This window comes from Peromyscus leucopus, chromosome 6 (assembly GCF_004664715.2).
Source record: "Peromyscus leucopus breed LL Stock chromosome 6, UCI_PerLeu_2.1, whole genome shotgun sequence".
Taxonomy (NCBI): domain Eukaryota; kingdom Metazoa; phylum Chordata; class Mammalia; order Rodentia; family Cricetidae; genus Peromyscus; species Peromyscus leucopus.
Window position 1 is genome coordinate 126144094 of NC_051068.1, and position 21055 is coordinate 126165148.

At 42.8% G+C, this 21055-nt stretch overlaps 1 protein-coding gene across 6 annotated transcripts in view; it reads right to left on the reverse strand.

Moving 5' to 3' along the window:
* LOC114702493 (serine/threonine-protein kinase TNNI3K) overlaps positions 1–21055 on the reverse strand; it is a 273778-nt gene that overhangs the window by 97580 nt on the left and 155143 nt on the right. For all 6 annotated transcript variants that reach the window (XM_028882930.2, XM_028882931.2, XM_028882932.2 and 3 more), the window contains exons 18-19: positions 535–587; positions 197–249 (exon numbers count right to left, since the gene is read on the reverse strand). In XM_028882930.2, coding sequence (XP_028738763.1) covers positions 197–249; positions 535–587 — 106 coding nt within the window. The remainder of the gene's footprint in view (positions 1–196; positions 250–534; positions 588–21055) is intronic.

Below are 21055 nucleotides of genomic sequence, written 5' to 3' on the forward strand. Positions count from 1 at the left end.
CACCGAGAGTTTATCTACATTTTGTAAGTAAGGAACCCCTCAAATACTAATTTTGGAGTTTTATGAAAATAAAAGCCTAAAACTTATCCTGTCACCTATAACAACACTTCCTGGCTAAGGCTACTCCTGCCTTCCTTCCTCCCACACTGACTTCACACATCTTAACTGTTTAACAAGGAGCAAGAAAGCTACACACCCCTGGCTGTTTTGTCATGTTGTCTTCATCCAGGGACTGCAGAAATCTTGATTCTAAAGGGAAGAGAAAACAAGTCCATGTCAAAGGAAGTGTCCCAAGTCCTTGATCCAAGATCACAGCAAAATACTGAAGACCTAGGAAGCCTTTGTCTTATTCAAATTTTCACTTCCCTGTTTTCAGCCTTGATAGCAAAGAAGAAAATAGAAGTGCAAATGGCATGCATTCCAAGTGCAAGGTCAAACTGAAATTTAAATAGAAATACTAAAGGTGTGAAATCTGTTTCCAGATTATTGCAACCAGTATGAATGAAGAAAGGATGGTGTTTGGGGCTGTCTTACCTCCAAAATCTGCCACCACAGCATGACCGTCCTCGTAGAGAAGAATGTTGTGACTGGGAAAGAAATAGACTTTGCATAAGCTTCATCAAGCTTTTTTTCTCAGGCCATCACTTTCTGACCACAAAGATGAAATGTACTAACTCTGATGCTCTTGGTTGTTGTTGATTCAGAAAAGAGATTTGCAAAATGTGGTCATGTTCTAGCTCCTACTGACAGTGTGAAGAATTTCTGCTTCCATCTGGGCGGTGGTGGAACATGTCTTTAATACCAACACTCGGGAGGCAGAGCCAGGCAGATCTCTGTGAGTTCGAGGCCAGCCTGGTCTACAGAACAAGATCCAGGACAGGCACCAAAACTACACAGAGAAGCCCTGTCTCTAAAAACCAAAAAAACAGAGAATTCCTGCTCCCACGGACCCTCTAAGCTTGACAACAGCTTGCCTTGTTAGTTGATGTACAGTTCCTCAGCTCACAGAGCCCTGTCTGAAAATGCAGCCCTGGGTGGACAAGGCATGGAATGTGCTAGATTTGGAACTGGCATACAGTGAATATGCTCTTAGGAGCAGCCATCTGAGCTAGAACCTTGGGATCCACGTGATGGAAGGACATGATTAAACACTGCACGTTATCCTCTGACCTTCACATGTGCTTTGTGACCTGTGTATGTGCTCACCCCCAGACCCCTCACTAAATACATTTGAAATAGGTTTTTTTTTTTTTTTTTTTTTTTTTTAAGAAGGAAAGATATGGAAAATATCCTGGACCTGAGATACCATTTTAATACAACAGAGTACATCTAAGGCTTTTAAATGATGTCAGCTAAACTACAGTTTAAAAAGTGAGCAAGGCACTAAAACCACTCTTACAGAACTCCATAAGATCAGGAGACCATCGGGGAATATTTGAAATGTTCTTAGCGTAAGATAAAAGGGAACCATGTGAGGACGATGCACATGTCCATCAATCAGCTTGGCTGTTGTCATCATTTCTGTGTACAAATGAGATGTCTGTAAATAACTATAGATACCAGCATCACAAGATACTCTGTAAATATGCACATCTGGGGTTTTGTCAATCTTGTCTCCATAGTGCTGAGAAAAGTATCCCTTTTGTGAGATAGATCAGAGTCAGGGCAGTCCAGGGAGGTCATCCCTGCCACACACAGATCTGTCTTGTGGAACAACTTATGGAGAAGCACATAGTGATACACACTGTTCTTGAGGACCATACTTGCCTTTTAACTTTTAATCAGTGATCATGTAGTGCTCAATCCAACTGATACTTCTACAACACACACCCCAAATCTAAGGCTCAGGTGTCATAGCAGAAGAGGAGACAGAGGACCCCAAAACTGCTTCTCCGATAAATGCCAGAGAGGCTCCATTTGTGAAGCCCCATCAACATGGCTGCCTAACCAAGACCTCAACAAGGACTGCAATTTTGGTGTAGGAACTGAATGTTCAGTCTGTGTTTGGCTCATGCAGGAGGATTTCCAAGTCAGGAGGTAGGTATCTTGGGTTCGGTACTCAGTAAGAACAGGATGATCCTCATTGATTTACGGGATGCTTCCTAAGGCTCCCTTGGCTTTGCAAGATTACTCTAGAAAGCCTTTTGTATTGTGAATGAACTTGGAGAATACATAATACATTTTATAAATGCCAAAATGTAATGTGTGTTCAAAGTGACTTCAGCTGAGATGGCAGAGCACAGGAGTATTTGAGCATGTCAAAACAGGCAAGTCTGGGGTGCTATTTTCAGCCCCAAATTACACATTGGTAGGTGTGATGAGGACAATGCTGTTATAACCAAGAAGTCTCAGACCAATAGGAAGATCCCATGTAGATACAGGCTCACTGGAAAAGCTGCACAGCCCACGGCCTGTCAAGGGAGTGTGGGTGTTAAATTTCACCCAGAACACTTAAATATATGTTGAACAAAGTTGCGCCAGCCACAGTAAAATCATGGTTAGCCCCTGCCAATTATTTTATTGTTAATTCCAATTAGTGAGCAAGAAGAACAACTGAAGCCTTGTCTTTAATAGCACAAACTTTCCTGGAAAGTTTTACAAATGGAGTTATTCTAGGTAACTGCATGCAAAGAGCATAGAACCTTTGTATGACTCTCCAATAAAAGTCTTGAAGCAATGCTTCAGAACCCAAACCAAGACTCTTGAGCACTGGATCCTCACAGTTTATTTGTCTCTACTTCTTGTCGTGTAAATATATGTTACTAAGAATAATTAGACCAGCTAGCTAGACTTGTGGTGGAATGGTTAAAAAACCTTCTCTATGAAAGAAACATAATGCTTGACTGATGACACCAGCCTCGGGGTTGTGCCTCTAGTCTGCTTGGTGGATTAGGGTGTGTGTATGTGGGGGGTTGGGGGTTGGGGGGTGGGGGGGGGTGGGGGTGGTGGGGGTGGGGGGTGGGGTGGTGGTGGGGGGGGTGGGAGGGGTGGTGGTGGGGTGGGGGGTGGGGGGTGGGTGTCTGAAGGCAATGATTAAATCTTGGTCACTGATGACCTTCTAGCATCTTCACTATGCTGTTTTACATCAAAAATGTCTAATACATGTTTATTGAACGAATGAGCTGTTGTGGAATAATCTTTTTGTACACTGTGAAGATGTGTGACTTGGATTGGTTTAATAAAAAGCTGAATGGTCAATAGCTAGGCAGGATTTTTGGGACAGAAGGAGGAGGAGGTTGCCAGCCAGACACAGAGGAAGTAAGATGTTTAGGAGGAGAGGTAGCAGCCATGAGCCACATGGAAGGATATAAATAAATAGAAATGGGTTAATTTCAGTTATGAGAGCTAGTTAGAAACAAGCCTAAGCTATTGGTCAAGCTTTCATAATTAATAAGAAGTCTCTGTGTCATTATTTGGGAGCTGTATGGTAGGAAAGAGAAAAATCTGCAATAAGGGCAGTCACTGACACTGAAGACAGACTACCACTACAGAGGATAACCACCACAATTTGATAGCATACAGGTCACACCCTGGGATAACTCAGTACTCTCTAGATAACACTTATCACTCTGCAAATGAATACTTAAGATCCAGAGAATGCTGAGGTGTATAGAGAGTAGGGATGATCTAGCTTAGTTCTTACAGAAAGGGTGGAAAGCTCAGAATTTTAGTGTATCAACACAGTCTGGAGAGCTGCAGAGTGTGAACCTAGATTTCATTTTCTTTTGGTTATCATTTCAGATGTTAGAATAGTCCCTGAAAAATAGTAAGTGGTTAATGAGTGCCTATTTTATGAGTCATGTCTATGTGCTTTCCCCCACAGCATGGTATTTACTTGCTTTCTGTTAGCATGCTACTCTAGAAGATGCAAAGTGTACATGTTATGGATTTCATCTTCATGGAATTTATAATCTGCTAGTGAAAACAAAGATGAATGTTTTCAAAGAAAACTGTATGGGTTAAGAAAAGGTTTAGCTTTGAAGGGCAGTCAGCTATTACATCTACAGATATGTGGTGAGATTTTTGTCACAGGCAGGCTGAGGCTGGGTGCATACTGTAGTGAGGACACAAGGCAGGAAGAGCCTAAGAGAGGACACTGAATCTTGGGAAGATCTTGGCAAAGGCAAGAGTTGTGTGTGTGAGAGGAATTATAAAAGTAGACATACTAAACCAAAGAACACATACTAGAAAAAAATGGGATATTTGCATAAAATAGGATTGAATCGTGAGGATCAGAGAGGACTTCTGAATGGCCAATAACAGCAGCCCCAGGGTTGAGTATGCCCAGAGAAGAATGTACATTAAAACCTGAAGCCAGCCAGGGGCCCAGAGTTGCCACCAATGTCAGTAAGAGGCTGACTTCATCTGCAAGGTGCAATAAACTGTGAGGTTTTAGTAGTTTGTACACTGTAGGTATCAGAGGCAGTAACAGAGAAGAAGGAAATACAGTGAGAAATGGGCAAGTGCTACCTGAAGGGATTTAGCAGGATGGCAAACACAGTGCCAGCAGTTTTTGCCTTACACTTATCCCGCGTTCCCTCTACCTTTCTAAACTGTTAGATTAGATTCCTAAAGCTAGCTGTTAAGGTCTATTCTCTTATTTGGCCACTTCCTCCTCCTGAGGCTGACCATGAAGGTTCACCTGCCAAAGTATTAAAGTCCAGCAATCAAAGCTCCTTTTTGGATACCATAATTAACATGCCCAAGCAAAATTAACCAATTCTTCCTAACACAGGATCCCCCGTTCTCTTTATAAACCGCCATTTGTCTAAGGTCATGTCTGTCTCCTCTCTATCCAGAGGCAGTCCCTTGTCCCTCTGGGGCAAATACCCCTGCCCTCCCTTCTTCCTTTTCCCTCATCTGCGATTTCATGCTTTGCTTCTTATTTCCTGCCCTTTGTCCCTCTGGGGCGAATAAATCTTCCTTGTGCTGAGAACTTAGTCTTGGGGTGTGTTGTTCGGACATTGAGATCCTTCACTAGCAAAGAGCTCCTGTGGGAAAGCACCTATATTTCTCAATCGTCACACCGGAGTGTGTTAGGAATCTTTGCTGCAGGTGAGAAACAGACAGAGGACCAAATCAGATGCCCCACATCTCTGCTGCTAAGAGGTGGAACTAGCAGCTAAAATTCAGTTTTCAAAGTCAACCAGACCCCAAGGAAGACCCACAAATACCCAATTTCAGTAATGAGATAAAGAGTCAATGTGAACGAAGCTAATGTATCTTTGTACCAGTAGGACTCAGTAGGCATAGACCTGCCCTCCTCCTCCCCAGAGCTGTGCTAAAATCAAGGCTCTATAAGGAATATGCAGATAGACAAAAACCAGTGGCTACAAGCAAAGGCCTGGGAAGATAGTCTAACATGGTGTCAGAGCCTGCAAGCTATCGGCAGCATTTGGAGCTAGAAATACAAGACAATGCATCAGCAGCATTTGGAGCTAGAAATACAAGACAATGCTGGGAATTCTGGGATTTCTCCCTCCCCACCCCTGTAGACCACTCGTGAGTCTTGAATACAAAAGCACTTTGTCCAGGATAAAGCCTTATGTGTGCTAGGTAAGGGGTGTCTTTGGAAGTGGGGAGGCATTTACAATAGAACCAGTTTTATTGTGGGATATTTTCATCCCCTCTTAGCCCTAGAGTCTCTCTCCATCTCCACTGTCTGATCTTGCAAAGCTGGTGCTTTTTTGACTAGAAGCATGGTTTCAGCTCACCTGAAACAGTCTTTGTTCGCCCAGCTACACCGATGCTGCGGTGTCTGGACTTGGCACCAGCTTTGTTCTCAACGGCGAGGCACACCAAGAGTCAACTGTTTACGTAACACAAGCATTCGTCTCTTTGAAGTGCCTGTTCCTCACAGATTACTCCCCAAAGCTCTTTAACCTCAACAAGGCATACACTTTACAGAATATAAAATATAACCCAGGGCAAGATTTATTCCATCCAACTAAGCCGAGAGAGTAGAATCCATGTTCTGACCTTCACAGCTTTCTAGCTAGGAAAATAGTCTCAGAAAAGAGTAAGCTATCTGCAGGTGTGTGTGTGTGTGTGTGTGTGTGTGTGTGTGTGTGTGTGTGTGTGTGTGTAGAAAGAGAGGAGAGAGAGAGAGAGAGAGAAGAGAGAGAGATCTTTTAGGAGTTTTCTCTTTGCCAACAGTGAATAGAAGCTAAATTTTACTGGTTTCTTTTCCATAAAGGAAAATTTTCTTCAACCTCAGAACTGAATTAATTTAATGAAGCCATTATGTGAGGATCAGGAGTCTTTTCATTATAATTGCCTGTATTGAAAATTTATCTAAAGTGCTCAAATGATTCATAATCAGTTGGTTATGTGCTGTAGCCCAATGCTAATTGTCACTATTAATCAGACTGGCCTGATTATTAGGCCATTTCCCAATTCTGATTTCCTCCCAGATCTGGACTGAAGTTCATGGCTAGACCTAGAAGGAGAGAGGTGAGTGCTACTCTCACTCCACTACCATTAAGCGTTTTTACAAAAGTCATTAAAATGCACAAATATTAATTTAGGGTTTTTTTTTCTGAGTTACAAAGACATGTAATTGCCTGTGTCAGTCGCTACTAACAAACACTGGTTTAAGGGCACCAGAGATAACCTCTCAGTGTCCTTATTTGGAGAAATGACTGCCTGGATGAGTAAACCTAATAACAGTGCAGAGCTTCCCAGACATGGTGCAGGCCAGCTTTCTGAGGTATCCCTGAAGGTGATTAACTCATGATTAAAGAACTGGCAACCAGCAGGCCTGGAAGCATTCCAAGGGTTAAGTCAGTGGAAGCAATTAGGCTTCCATTTCAATCTCATCACACTGTGAAAGTCATTAGTTTACAAACACATCTTCCTGACAAGCCATCATTCACACCCTAAGCCGAGGAATCCTGGTCTGCCACCAGCCTGCCTGCCTGCCACACCTCTCCCGCCCGCAGTGCATAAAGATGGCTGGGTTTCCTCCAAGAGCAGGCTTCTTACTGGGGAGTCCTACCTCCATGACCTTCAACACAGTCAGTTACAGCGTTCCCTACTGAGCGTCAGTCCTGCCGAGCTGAATGCATTCTCAGACAGGACCCAAACATCCTGAACCTCTTCCCGGGGCTCCAGTGTGATGCAGCACACTGACTCGGCCTTTAATAAGAACTCACAACTACTTACTTTGTAATTCCGTGCCTTTTCTAAAAATTACTTTGGAGTCATCTAGATGAGTTCTTGGCAGCTACATGTGTGTTCTTTTATGGGTTCGTTTTGATCTCTTTGTGCCTCCAATTTGTGGTTCTGATTCCCTTTGTCCCCGTCTCTGCCTCCCTGTTTCTGTGTCACACCAGTGCACACACGCACTCAATCACACACACAGACACACACACACACAGACACACACACACACAGACACACATACACACAGACACACATACACACACAGACACACATACACACACACACACACACAAATACATACACAGACACACAATACATACACAGACACACATACACACAGACACACATACACACACACACACACACACAAACACATACACAGACACACATATACAGACACAAACACACACACAGACACACACAGACACACACACACACTTTCGTACTTTAATCCCTTAGGCCTTGTAGCTATTTAGACAGTAACTAACGATCCAAACCATTCCCTTCAGGGTAGAAGTCCTGGGTTTGATCTCTATTGTAACGTGGAAACACATGTAGATTGGGAACTTCCCTGGCAGATATTCATAGATGCTGTAAGGTGACTGAGCCATTGGGAGCTCCTTTGATTTGGGCTGTGTGGTGGTTGACTAAGAAGTATCCCCTGTAGTATCAGGTATTTGAACTCTTGTTTCCCAGATGATGGCCGTCTGAAGAGGTCCTGGGGAGGGCCGGCCCTGCTGGAGGAAGTACACTATGGGAGGGGTTGTTTCTGAGAGTCCACACCTCTCTCCCCTGCCAGTTCAGTCCTTCTGCTTCCGGTTTGTGGCTGAAGATGTGAGCGCTCAGCTTCCGGCTCCAGCTGCCTGCTGTCACACCTCCTGCACCATTATGGACTATCCCTTTAAAACCAGAAGCCCAGATACAGTCTCCCTTCACGTGCCTTTGCCTTGTTCATGACGTTTTATCACAGCAACAGAAAAGTAACTAATACAGGCTGTTCACAGGAGGCTGTTCACAGGAACCTGGCCACAACTGTGTGAGAAACCGTGAGCTCTGCTTCAGAACCAAACAGGGACCTTGTTCCCACTCTTGAATCCCTCCTTGTTTGTTCTTTGGATCTCACCGTTATCTACCCAATGGCTCTTACTGTATCTACAAAGTACCCCAGGATTTCTACTGTGTGCCCCCATATTCCAGGACCCCTACTGTGTCCCCCCATATTCCAGGACTCTTACTGTGTCCAAATAATTCTTTGTTGTTCTTTCACAAGATAAGTGAAGTTCGCGGAAGTCCCTTACGATTTTATTTCACCAGAGTCCTCTGTTCTTGTCAAGCTCCAGAGAACCAGAGCTTAGGTTTCCCTACTAGTCCCTTAAGGACATAGAATGTTACCCTTGCACAGACCATCACTCTGCAACTTTGTGTGAGGGTAGAGCTGGCTTAGTCTGGGTTTTGTATAGAACTGACTTAGTCTGGTTTCTGTGAGGGCAGAGCTGACTTAGTCTGGTTTCTGTGAATGTAGAGCTGACTTAGTCTGGTTTCTGTGAGGGCAGAGCTGACTTAGTCTGGTTTCTGTGAATGTAGAGCTGACTTAGTCTGGTTTCTGTGAATGTAGAGCTGACTTAGTCTGGTTTCTGTGAGGGTAGAGCTGACACAGTCTGGTTGTTGTGAGGGTAGAGCTGACTTAGTCTGGCTTTATGCAGACCGACTTTGTTGTTTCCCACAGGTTTGCAGGAAGAGCTTATTCACAGTGTGGCAGCCCACAGGTGATCAGGGATGGCAATGCATGGGTCCCAACACAATCACTGAGAGAGAAGCAGCTTTCCCAAGGCTCAGAATTACGAACTTCTAAACACCAAAAGCCTAATTTCACTCAGCTCTTGGAAACCATGGAAACAGAATACTCCAATAAATGCAAAGGATCGCAGAGCCTTGGCTCCTCCTAAAACAAACTTCTGTCCATAGGTAGAAGTATATTTGAAAGCTTACCGCAAAGGCTCTGGATTTGTCCCAATGCCAGTGGGATTGAAGATATAGATTATGAGATCGGTATTATGCTTCAACCTGCTTTTTGAGGGCAATGTGAAAAAGCACATCCTCTTCACTCAACATTTGCTCAGAACATGGAATACAAGTGGGAGAATGTGTTAACTGAGGTAATCTAAGTACCCACATGTGACCTTGTTGAGAGAAGTCTTCGAGAAAGTACCCTAGAATCAGCAAACAATTATTCCCATCTTTTAACAAATACAGTTTTTTTTTGTCATTTTAATAGAAATTAGTCTTATGGGGATTTTTAGGAACAAAGCTATAAAGTGGGACATTCTTGAATGCTGAAGTAACAGTCAGGGAATTCCACAAGTGACAGCTAAGAGTTTCTCACACAAGGTTTCTCTTACTTCCATCCGAAATTAAGGATGGAAGGAGGGATGTTAGAAGACATCATCTTGCCTGCATCTTCTTCATGGTATTCAGCATACTTCAGTGCATTGTGACCATGGATGAATAGAAACTTCTGATTTCAGGTAAGAGTCTAGGGAACCTAAATTTGGGAGTCATGAGCAGCTAATGAAAGAATCTTTTTGCACAAAGTACATGAGTCACTTTGAAGAATAAAGAAAATGGCTAATAATCAATGGTATCCATTTATGTAAAATAAAAGCTTAGCTAGTCTGGTTACTAAAAGAAAGTTACTATTCCAAAATAATCAAAGAAACTTCTAAATGTGCTCTCTCACTGTGACCAGAACACAATTTTCCCATTTCCTTTCTGAACTCTTAGCTGTAGAAACATTTAAGACATCAACTTTCCTAGAGAAGCACATCTCCAAATTTGAGGGAGAGCCCAGGTGTTCTAGGACAACACACGGGCAGGAAAACTGTGTCAAGGTCTCTGCAGCAGAAGTGTGTCTTAGACAAGCATGTAACACATGCCACAGATGTATTCGAGAATTGGAAGTTGTCGTAGATAGCCTTAACTGACAATTTGGCATGGCCTAGAGACATCTCTACAGGAAGTCCTGTTTGAGGGAATTTACAGATCAAATTGGTCAGTGGTTTTGACTGAGGGAGAGTGTCTTGATTAGTAATTGCTGTACAAGGGCCCAACCCACTGTAGGAGACACAATTTCTTAGGCAGGTAGTCTGGAGTGTACAAAAAAAGTAAGCATGAGCTCAAGGAATCTATCAAACACCCTCCATAGGTAGTTCCTGCTGTACTTCTTTGGTTGTGAATGAGCTCTCTTCTGGTTACAAGTAATGCTTCATTAAATAGCAAACCTAATCTGCCTTCAGGTTCCTGCCCTGGATTTCTTACCTCTACAATGGACTGTGGCCTGGAAATAAAAGCTAAATGAACATATTCTTCCCTTATGTTGCTTTTGATCAGAGTGTTTTATCACAGAAACAGAATGAAGCCAGAAGAAGAGGTATATTAGAGGTTCTTAGATGATCTTTTGTTCTGAAGAGGAAAACTTATCTTCTCCCTAAGCCTCTAGCAAAGCAACAGACCTTCCCCCTGCTCAGCTGCTCACTGCTATTCCCTGAACCTCATGGACCACAGGACCTCCACCCCATGCTAAGAAGAGACACAGATGCTCAAAAGCTAGCTCCTTTGTCTTGTCACAAGAGACCTCTCAGCCATAGCTCAGAATCCAGATCCAAGACAGTTCCTTGGCAAGTTGCCAAGGACGTTTTGAGTACTTACTTGGTACTCAGGCATAAAGATGTCTGTCTGTGATATTAAAATTCAGTCCCAAATAGTAACAGGAAAGTGAGGGGTGGGTGTGGGTAAACAAGGTCACAGGAAAGAAATGACAACCTATGGGAAAGACAATCTTGAGAAGGGAAACTATGTAAATGTGGCATGGCAGATACCATTGATATTATGTCTACCATATTTCCTGCTGAAGGTCCTTAAAATCCTGAAGTCAGTGTACCAGAGTAGGAGCCAGACAGATCCCAGAAGGCAGACTGATGGGGAACGAGGCTTTAGTTGGATCAATGTACTTTTCTCATCAAGATGGCCAGCTTTCTGCTATCTCTTCTGCCAGAGGGAAGTACGTGGTGGGGAATGTTCAAACTCCCATAGGAGGCAGACTGCTCTGGTGGGAACCAAGCAACTTTTCCTTCTCTGTCTGGATTATTTGATACTCTCCATAGCCCCAATTGGTCAATTCTGAGGGGAAAAGGAAGCCAATTTACCCCTAAGTATATGAAAGTTTGGGCTCTGCCAGACAAACTCAGATTCTTGGTCCAGATTCCTTCTCTGTCTTTGTGTGCTTTTGATGTAAATAAAATCTGGAAGAATGTTGAGCCCCTAATTCTCCTGCCTGCATATTCTTTAAATTAGCAGAGAAAAAGAACCCCTCACTGGGACTCTGGGTGACCACACCATAATAGCATCATACTGCATTAAGCAAAATGTGGCAATACATAGAGTAGCAGTTGGGAAGCAGCGGGCTTTATCAACAAATTCAGTTTCCTGTGCTGAGTGAAGCAGGCCTTGGACTTGGGCAAGTCACTCTAAGTATGCAGGCACAGCCACACTATCACTGGCCAGCAGAGGCCTTGCTCCAGTACAGCTCACCCTCCAAGGAGTGTCTTCTCACCTCTCGGAAGGCTCCACAGTAAAGGTTTTAAGATGTTTTGGTTTCAGGGGAATTTGTATGCAGCTCTTTAAGAACAGGGATTAGGATTTGGGAGGAAATACCATTTGCCTATTGGAGTATTTGACCTGAATGCTTCCCCTTGGTACCTTTATCCCTGCTCAGCAAACAGAGAGAAGCTTAAAGCTTCATTTCTACAAGAACACAGGTTAGAAATGTACTTATTCTCATAGGCTTTCTATCAAGGGCACTTTGAAAATTCAAAAAGAATGGACAAATCTATGTTTTAAAGACTCACTGAGCCACTCAGTGTCTCTGTGGCTGTCAGGAAGATGTACTGCGGATTTCTTTGCAGACACTAGGCAGTCTGTTCCTGGGGCAGAGGTATTAGTCACAGGGATGTAAGCTGAGGGCTCTGGGAGCTGAGGACTGGAGTGTGTGACTGTCCTCTGAATAACACAGGCTCCTTCTTGCTTTATTCTTCCTCTGCCTCCTCTAAGTTGGATCCATGTCTCTCTTTCCCTCTAAATGAATATTTCCATTTTTCAGAACTCTGCTCAGTATTTGAGTCTCTTCCTAACTCCGAGATCATGTCATTTACTACCAGTAAGATGATAAAACCCCAGAAGCTAGAGTTAGGAGCTGGAGAAGTTAATGGTGATGAATATATTATTTAAAATTTCTTGTCTTAGCCGGGCGTTGGTGGCACACGCCTTTAATCCCAGCACTCGGGAGGCAGAGCCAGGCGAATCTCTGTGAGTTCGAGGCCAGCCTGGGCTACCAAGTGAGCTCCAGGAAAGGCGCAAAGCTACACAGAAAAACCCTGTCTCAAAAAACCAAAAAAAAAAAAAAAAAAAAAAAAAAAAAAAAAAATTCTTGTCTGGAGGTGGTGAGATATGATCTTATTTAGCTCAGGATGACCTCAGATTTGCTGTTTACATGAGGATGAACATAAACTCCTGATCCTCCTGCCTGAACATCTGAAGAGCTGGGGTTAGATGCATGTTCCACCATTCCTGATACTGGAGGAATATGGGATAAGAAAGAGCGAGAGCCAGGGAAATTTTTTGTGGTGGTTGCATGCTGGGGCAGCTATCTATAAACTCTTTACAATGGAATTCTGACATTTATTCATACCAAATTGTTGTTCTGTGTTTTCTATAAATGTTCACATTTGTGATTTAAACCCTCTAGGATTTAAAACCTTAATCCCCCTTCTTTAGTCTTATCTGTATGCTTTCTGTGTGGTCAACATTTCTCCAACAAGTATTTGAAGGATAGTTATTTGGCTTTAGTCTATGGTTGCATATTGTAAAAGAGCCAGCTTTCCAAACAATTCACCTTTACAGTAAAGATAAAAAATGAGTTAAATTCTCTCCACTGTTCTGTGTTAGCCAGATCTCCCATGCCTTTCTTGACCAGCTAGTTCCTAGCCCTGTCTTAGGAGCAAGCTTAGGGATGGCCTGCTTTTGAAAACCTTCTTCAGGCAATATAATTTCCATCAGTGGATCTGAATTGAATACATGTCACTGTGTTCAATCTTATGTTCAGCAATTATTACATGTTTTTTTGGGGGGTCATTTTGTTTTTGTAGGTACTATTGGATAGACATACAAACAATGTAGGACTTATAACCTATTTCCCCAGGAGTATTAAAAACATTTGTAAGCCGCTTTGTACCATTTTTTGTTTTGTCTTGGTTTTAGTTTTGATATTTCAAGGCAGGGTTTCTCTGTGTAGCCTTGACTGTCCTGTAACTCGTTCTATAGAACAGGCTGGCCTTAAACTCAGAGATCCGCCTGCGTCTGCCTCCAGAGTGGAGTGCTGGGATTAAAGGTGTGTGCCACCACCACTTGTACCTTTTATCTCCAAGGATTAGGGAATTTTTAGCAGCTCAAGAGGTATTTAGGATGTGGCCAATAGAAAGTCTGTGTTGTCTTTTTGCATTATTGCAAGGTCTTCTGCTTTGGCATCTTTTACAAGCTGTTCTCTTCACCCCATCACAGTGACTCCTTCCCCCAATTGCACCCTTAAATCCTTCTGGTAAACTGCTGGCACTAAGTCTCACCAGGTGTTTTAGTCTTTGTACCACAGAATACTGTTGGGATGTTCTCTTGGTTGAAGCTATCTCCTGATCTCTTGGTGCCTGACATCAGCACAAATTAAGTCACAAAATAAAATGTAGGAACATCCTTGCTTCTCCTTCCTCTTAAACCACCTCACAAAGTGTTCCCATATCTTATCATGTTTATGGAACGTTTTCTCATCTATCTCTTGTGTTTTCTGTGTCTTTCCCAATTCAATAGAGGGTAGTCATCCCCTTTTACAGGTGATTTAGAATTTGCATATTAGTAGAAAAGAACATTACAGATCATTCTCATTCAGAAGGAGGCATGGTCTTTATGTACCACATGACTGCAGAAGCCTGTGGAGACCAGAACAAGGTACTGGATCTCTTGGCACTGGAGTTGTTAATGATTGTGAGCCACTAGGTGGGTGCCAGGAACTCAGGTCCTCTGCAAGAGCAGGGCTCTTCCTGCTGAGTTAGTTTCCAGAATCTCCATGGCTGTCTTACACAGTAGTGCTAATACTTCACTTGACAATTGAGGAATTGATGCTGAAAAGCTGAAAATGCTTTTCTTAAGGCCACACAATTGGTAAAGAGGTCAGATTCCCAATCAGAATTCCCATTGAGTTGGCTTCTTCCAAATTCATTTGCTTTCCTTCACACATGTTTTCACAGGTCTACACAGAGATTCTTGAAATAAAGCTGAATTATAAACTATGACCTAATCTGCTGTATTAACTCCGGAATGTTTGCTTTCAACAGTTTCAGTGGAGGCATAGATGACATTAACACAGTGAGAATTACAAGTCAAAGAATTACAGCAGAAACATTAGACATGGTGCCTAGGAGAAGAATCTGGATTACAGAGGATGAAAATAAAGAGGGAGCAAATGGAAGGGAATAAAAGAAAGGAGTGGAGGGGAAAGAGAGGTGGAGGCCATGATGCTGGAGGGAACTTGTGGATGTGAAAGGAGAAGCTAACTTGATGCAAGGCATGATAAATTGCCCAGATAGTGTCTACAAAAATGGAGAGAACGTAACAGGTGAAACTGGATAGGAATTTAGAGGGTAAGCATGCTTGCTGTGTGAGCACCAGGACCTGAGTTGGGATCCCTTTGCCCATGTAAAAAGCCTGGCATGAGCCAATAGGGCATGCCAGAAACTCCAAATACTGTCGGAAGCAGAAACAGGAGGATTACCTCTGAAAGCTTGTTCCAACAGCTCAGCTCCAGGCTTAACAGGAGATCCCATCTCAAACAAATACAGCCAAGAATGATAGAATAGGACCCCCAATACTCTCCTCTCACTTCTGTGAGCATGCGTACACAACTGCACACATATGGGCACACACCACACTGACACACACACACACACACACACACACACACACACACACACACACACACAAACTGATATGTGACTGAGCATTTCAGCCACATGTTCCTCTCATAATGGTTTCCTTATATAATCTGCTGCTCATGAAGCTTCCAGATGAAATGAAGTCAGAAGATACTTGTCATTTACTTATGAACAGCTCCTGAGGCCTCATTGTATCACACACAGAGAGAAATGATTAGCTTTCTAATGAAGACCACAAGCTATGCAGCAGGTGGTAGATATGTGGTATTCCACACTTCCCAGCTCTGCAGAACACTGTGCTCTGAGAGCATTTGGATTTCTTTCTTTTCTTTCTGGATTCAGTTTTGACTTGTTCATGGTAAGTCTATTTAACTCCATGGCAATGGTAACAACAATCTGTAAAGATTATATCATTTCCCCTACAGTGAAGGGGACAGTGAAGACTCTGGGGTCTGGTCTCTAGTGCTAATGGCCTGGGATGCCCTGTCCCAAGCATCTGAATTTCAATTAGAGTGTTGTGGCATGCTGAATGTGTCTGGGACCAGACTTAGAATATTTGGGCTCAAATGTCAGCTCTATTTATTTATTTGTTTTCTGTTTGTTTGTTTTAGCATATTTGGGGAAAGAAATTAATGTATCAAGTTTCAAATTCCTCTTCTTTAGCATGGTTTTAGGTAAAGAATAAATGAAATAATCCCTGAGAACAAAATTTCAACAAGCAAAGCCTGAAGCATAGTGTTTCCTCTGTGAAGAGATAAGCCATGGGAATGAACACCAGAGCTGGAAAATTAATTAGCTGGTTTCTCATAGACAGACCAAGGATGGCAAGCCAAACACTGAATGAGTCTTCAAGGGATGATGAGGGAAATAAGCACGTTCCTGATCTTGCACACAGAAGGTGATTGCTTGAACAGCTTTATACAGTGAGCAGAGAATAAATGATCCGAGGTGGAAATCACTTTCAGAGGTGGAGTCTTCCAGCAAGTGTGCCTACTCTTCAGGGTTCCAAACACTAGATGGTTCCCTCTCTCCACAGGGTTCAGGCAGTGCTTCCTTTTCCAATTTCAACAGCTCTTTCTTGGTTCTTAATTAAGGGACTGCATGGGCTCCCTTGGAAAGAAAGCACAACTCCTTTAGGACAAAGGCTCTTGTTTCTATTTCTACTTCCAGGTTACTGCCCATTTCCAAGGTTTTGCAGCATAGACAGAAGCCGATAGAATGCTGGACTTGGTGAAGGATGGAGAAGGCATTCCATGTAAGAGTGCCTAGGGTGAAGGCTACAGTGTGACTCCAAATGCCCAGCACAAGTCCTCTTTGAGTACGTGTCCTGTGTCCTTATTCCTGCCAGCTCACCAGTCAATGTCCTTATTATCGCCCTTAGCAATAGACTGTAACTTCTTCTGCTGTCTTCCTGAATCTTAACTGTGAATTCATGATTCTCTCTAGTTTAAATGATGACTCTTAGCATGCTGGCCTGTACTAGAAATGGAAGAGCATTTAGAAAACCATGATTTAGACTGCGGTCCAGTTCTACTAATAAATATTTTAAGAAGCATTTTGCCTCAAACTGCTCTTTTCCCAGTATGTTATCTCAATTTCTCTTATGTGTGAGAGCCATTTTGTCAGGTTTTTGCAAGGATTGAGCAGGGAGTTGTACCCTAAAGATTCTGAAGCACTAGGTAACATGGCTGCTGCATATTTCACACCACTCTCCACGTTCAGCTAGGAGCACCTCAATGGTGGTAATCAACCATTTTTTAACTACTTAAAGATTTAACTACTTAAACCTTCTGGGACTCAGAGCTGATGAAGGTTTGATCCTCTTCTTTTGCATGCTGTCTTCATTGCCTATGCTATAGGGAACAACAGATGGCGGAGCCCTTAAATGTCACAGAGACCCTGAAGAAAGATCCAGCAATTGCCCTTCCACTTAGAAGCAAATACATAACTAGCTCACTATGGGTAGAAGTAAAGTTTATTCAAGATAATAAAAAGCAGATGGAGCTGGTGAGATGCCTCAGCAGGGAAAGGCGATTGCTGCCAAGCCTGGCTACCAGTTCATACCCAGGACCTACATGGTGGGAAGAAAAAAACCTGACTCCTACAAGTTGTCCTGTGATAGCCACATGTGTGCTATAGCATGCAAGCATTCACACACACACACACACACACACACACACACACACACACACACACCAAATAGATGCAATACATTTTTAAAAGAAAAAGCAAAATGATTTTTAAAGATTTATTTTTATTTTTAATTATTTGTGTGCATATGTGCTTATGAAGAGAGTTGATTGCAGCAGCCAGAAGATGGTGTGGAGTCCTTTCAAGCTTGAACTATAAGTGGTTTTGAGTTACCAGACTTGGGCACTAGGAATTGAACTCAGGTCGTCTGTAAGGACAGTAAATGTTCTTTGTCACTGAGTTGTCTCTCCAGTTGCACAAACCACATTTCAGCGTTTTAAGGTGGCAAGTGTATTTGAAGCCAAATAATTACTTTTTAAACACTGATAAAAGACACATAGCCAGCCTCTAAGTGTTACCCTACATATTGTCTCTGACCCTTATCACAGCCATCCCTGCAAATGACATGTATAGAAGACTGTCTCAAAGCTGACCTTCCCTTGCAAGTGGGCACTGAGGTTTGTTGAAGCTGTTTTACGACATGGTCTCGAATTCTGGAGGCCATGAGACTGCTGAGGTGGCCCATCGTTGTGTTGTCATTATGTGGGTTGACGTAGCATGTGTGTTAATGCTGAGGGCTCTGAGAGCTTGGCAGGCAGAAAGTGGCTCTAAAACCCCTTGGAAGACTCTTCCAGGTCCTGCCTGTCTTCTGGGCAAAGCAAATGTCAAAGAAGATATGGTGGGCAAGGAAGGAAAGTCAGCACTTACCCAGAAATCCTTCCAGAACCCTCATTATTAATTCCTGCCTTTTGTTGAGCAATTAGATGCTTAAGATGGATTGCATGAAAGTTTTTGAACATTTTTTAGTACATCAATTTAAGTATCAAATTCTTGAGGTTTTATGCCTCCAAATACATAGGAGTTATTCTACATCATGCTAATTTGTAGCTGTAGAGAACTCTACTTTGCTAGTAGTCATGCACACATTTTGTTCATCCATTTGCCCTGTCTATAGGAAATAACTGAAGTGCCTAGCTTCTCTAGTTTCTTCCTTTCCTTGTTCTTCCTAAGCCCCTCTCCATTTTACCTTATCCTCTTGTGGCGGCTTGAGTGAGAAACCCCCACTGGCTCATATGTTTGAGTACTTGGTCCCCAGCTGGTGGAATTGTCTGGAAGGGAGTAGGAGGTACAGTAGTTTAAATGAAAATGGCCCTCATAGGCTCATAGATTTTCATAATTGGCCATCAGGAAGTGGTACCGTTTGAAAGGATTAGGAGATTTGGCCTTGTTGAAGGAAGTCTGTCAAAGTGGGCTTCGAGGTTTCAAAAAGCCCATTCCAAGTCCAGTGTCTCTATCTGCTGCCTGCAGATCCTGATGTGAAACTCACAGCTGCTTCTCCAGCACCATGTCTGCCTGCATGCCACCATGCTTCCTGCTATGATGACAATGGACTAAACCTCTGAAATGACAAGCAAGTGCCAATTTAATATTTCCCTTTATAAGAGCTGCTGTGGTCAAGGTGTCTCTTCACAGCAATAGAACACTGATTAAGAGAGGAGGTATGACATTTTTAGAGGGGGTATGTTGCTGAGTCTAGGCTTTGGGGTCCCACATGAAACCTGTCATTCCTAGTGTGCCCTCTGCTTCCTGCTTGTGTATGAAGATGTGAGCTCTCAGCTGCAGCTCTAGCCACCTTTCTCCATTCTCTCCGGAACTGTAAGCCCAACTAAATGCTTTCCTTTATAAGTTGCCTTGGTCATGGAAGCTTCTTAGATGATTTTATTACAGAAATTAAAAAAAAAAAACTAATGATCTCTCTTTGTATACCTCTTACCTTCTATTTGGAAAGATAATGGCTTACTTTAGTTATACTCTTCTAAGATGTGAACTCTTCAAGAACATGAATGTGCCTTAATCATTTAATTATCAGTATTGTGTTCATTCCAGAAATGTGACCATAGGAAGAAGATGGATTAATACTTTGCTTTTCTCATCTATTTCCATTTGATATGCTCCTTTACTAATAGGCTATCAAAGTCTTCTGAAAGAGGGAAGAAAATGTCAGCCGAAAATACAACGAATTATAGTGTCTTGTCCACATACCAAATATCTAAATTGTAGACACAGATAAAGACTCCTTTTTGAAGTATCAGAGAATAACACAACAAAAGCATATGTATCCAAAAAGCTACAGCAGCATAGTGATTTGCACTAATTTAAAATAGCTCATGTCAGGATTTCCTCATCTGTTAGCACAAACATGCCAATCAAAGCATGGATAGTATAGAGTATAAAGTGATGACAGGAGTCTCTATACCCTGCGGATGTGCTATTATTTTTATAATTATCTTTGCAGATATAACTAAGTTGCTCAGTTACCTTCAGGTATCTATCTAAAACCAAGCACAAGCCTTCCTGTGTGGGACAGAGGGGGGGGCACAGAGTGGAGGTGGTGGAGGATGTAAGAAGAGCACCATGACTCAACACCAGACACCAGAGAAGGCAAACAGCAGAGCTTTGTAGATCTTCAGGACAGAGAGCATGTCTAAGTATGCCCTGCATTTGGATTTGACTCCAGAAATACAACTGAATGGAAGAAACTACTACTACTATTTTGCCAGATAGACACAGTATCAAACTGTCTTCAAATAAATATCTGTCTACTCACAGATTAGTGCAGATCTCAGTCCTCATCAGAGCAGCTCATTTTTAAAATAGACAGCAAGTGGTTAATACAGAGACTCACAACTAGTCAAAGCACAGACAACAAGTGTCTAAGAAGAGTTCAACCATAAATGGGATAACCATAACACACACACACACACACACACACACACACACACACTCACACACACATGCACAGCTCAGGGAACATCATAGAAGAGGGAGCAGAAGGGATGGAAGAGCAGTGGTCTGGGAAGAACTGCCATGCAACAGTATCCCCTGAACATGCCTGTATCACTGCAGTCAGGACTCAGAGGGTCTGCAGTTGCCTGCTCTAGACCTGCACAGGATCAAGTCAGGCTACATTCTAGCATGCATGGGGAGTGGTTCATGGGTCCCCACCCCTGGCTGGGGAGCCATTGACAGTTGATGACAGCTGCATGGAGGGAGAGTCAGTCTCCTTCTGTGGTGGTATTCTAATTGTACTGAAATGTGATTTTGATTGTATGTTAATAAATAAAGTTGCCCGGGGGGTCAGAGCTATTAGAGCCATAGACAGAGTGTGGCAGTGGTGGTGCACGCCTTTAATCCCATAGATCTCTGTGTGTTCAGGGATACAGCCAGCATTGGAGACATATGTCTTAAAGACCTGGGGGGCTGTACATACAGACAGTGACGAGGCAGTCACGTGTTTGGGTTTACAACCAATGAGAAAACAGAATGACTAGAAAAACGACTCACACACAGGAAATAGCTCTCTTTCAGGAAACTAAGACCACCGCAGGAGGAAGGGTGAGATTTTAGCTCTGAGCTCTGACCTCTTGGCTTTCTCTTTTACATTGGTTCTGTGTTTCTTATTTAATAAGACGGTTGGTTACATCTACATCCTTCAGAGCTGAGCTGTACTTCCTGGTGGTTGGCAATGCTCCAGGGTATGGACTAGCAGCCATGTGGACACAGGCAATGCTAATTGGACTTTTTGTGTTATAAAGAAAAAAGTGGGAAGGAGATGCAGGGATCAAGGAAGACTTGGAGGATGTAGGAGGGAGCGAATACAATGAAAA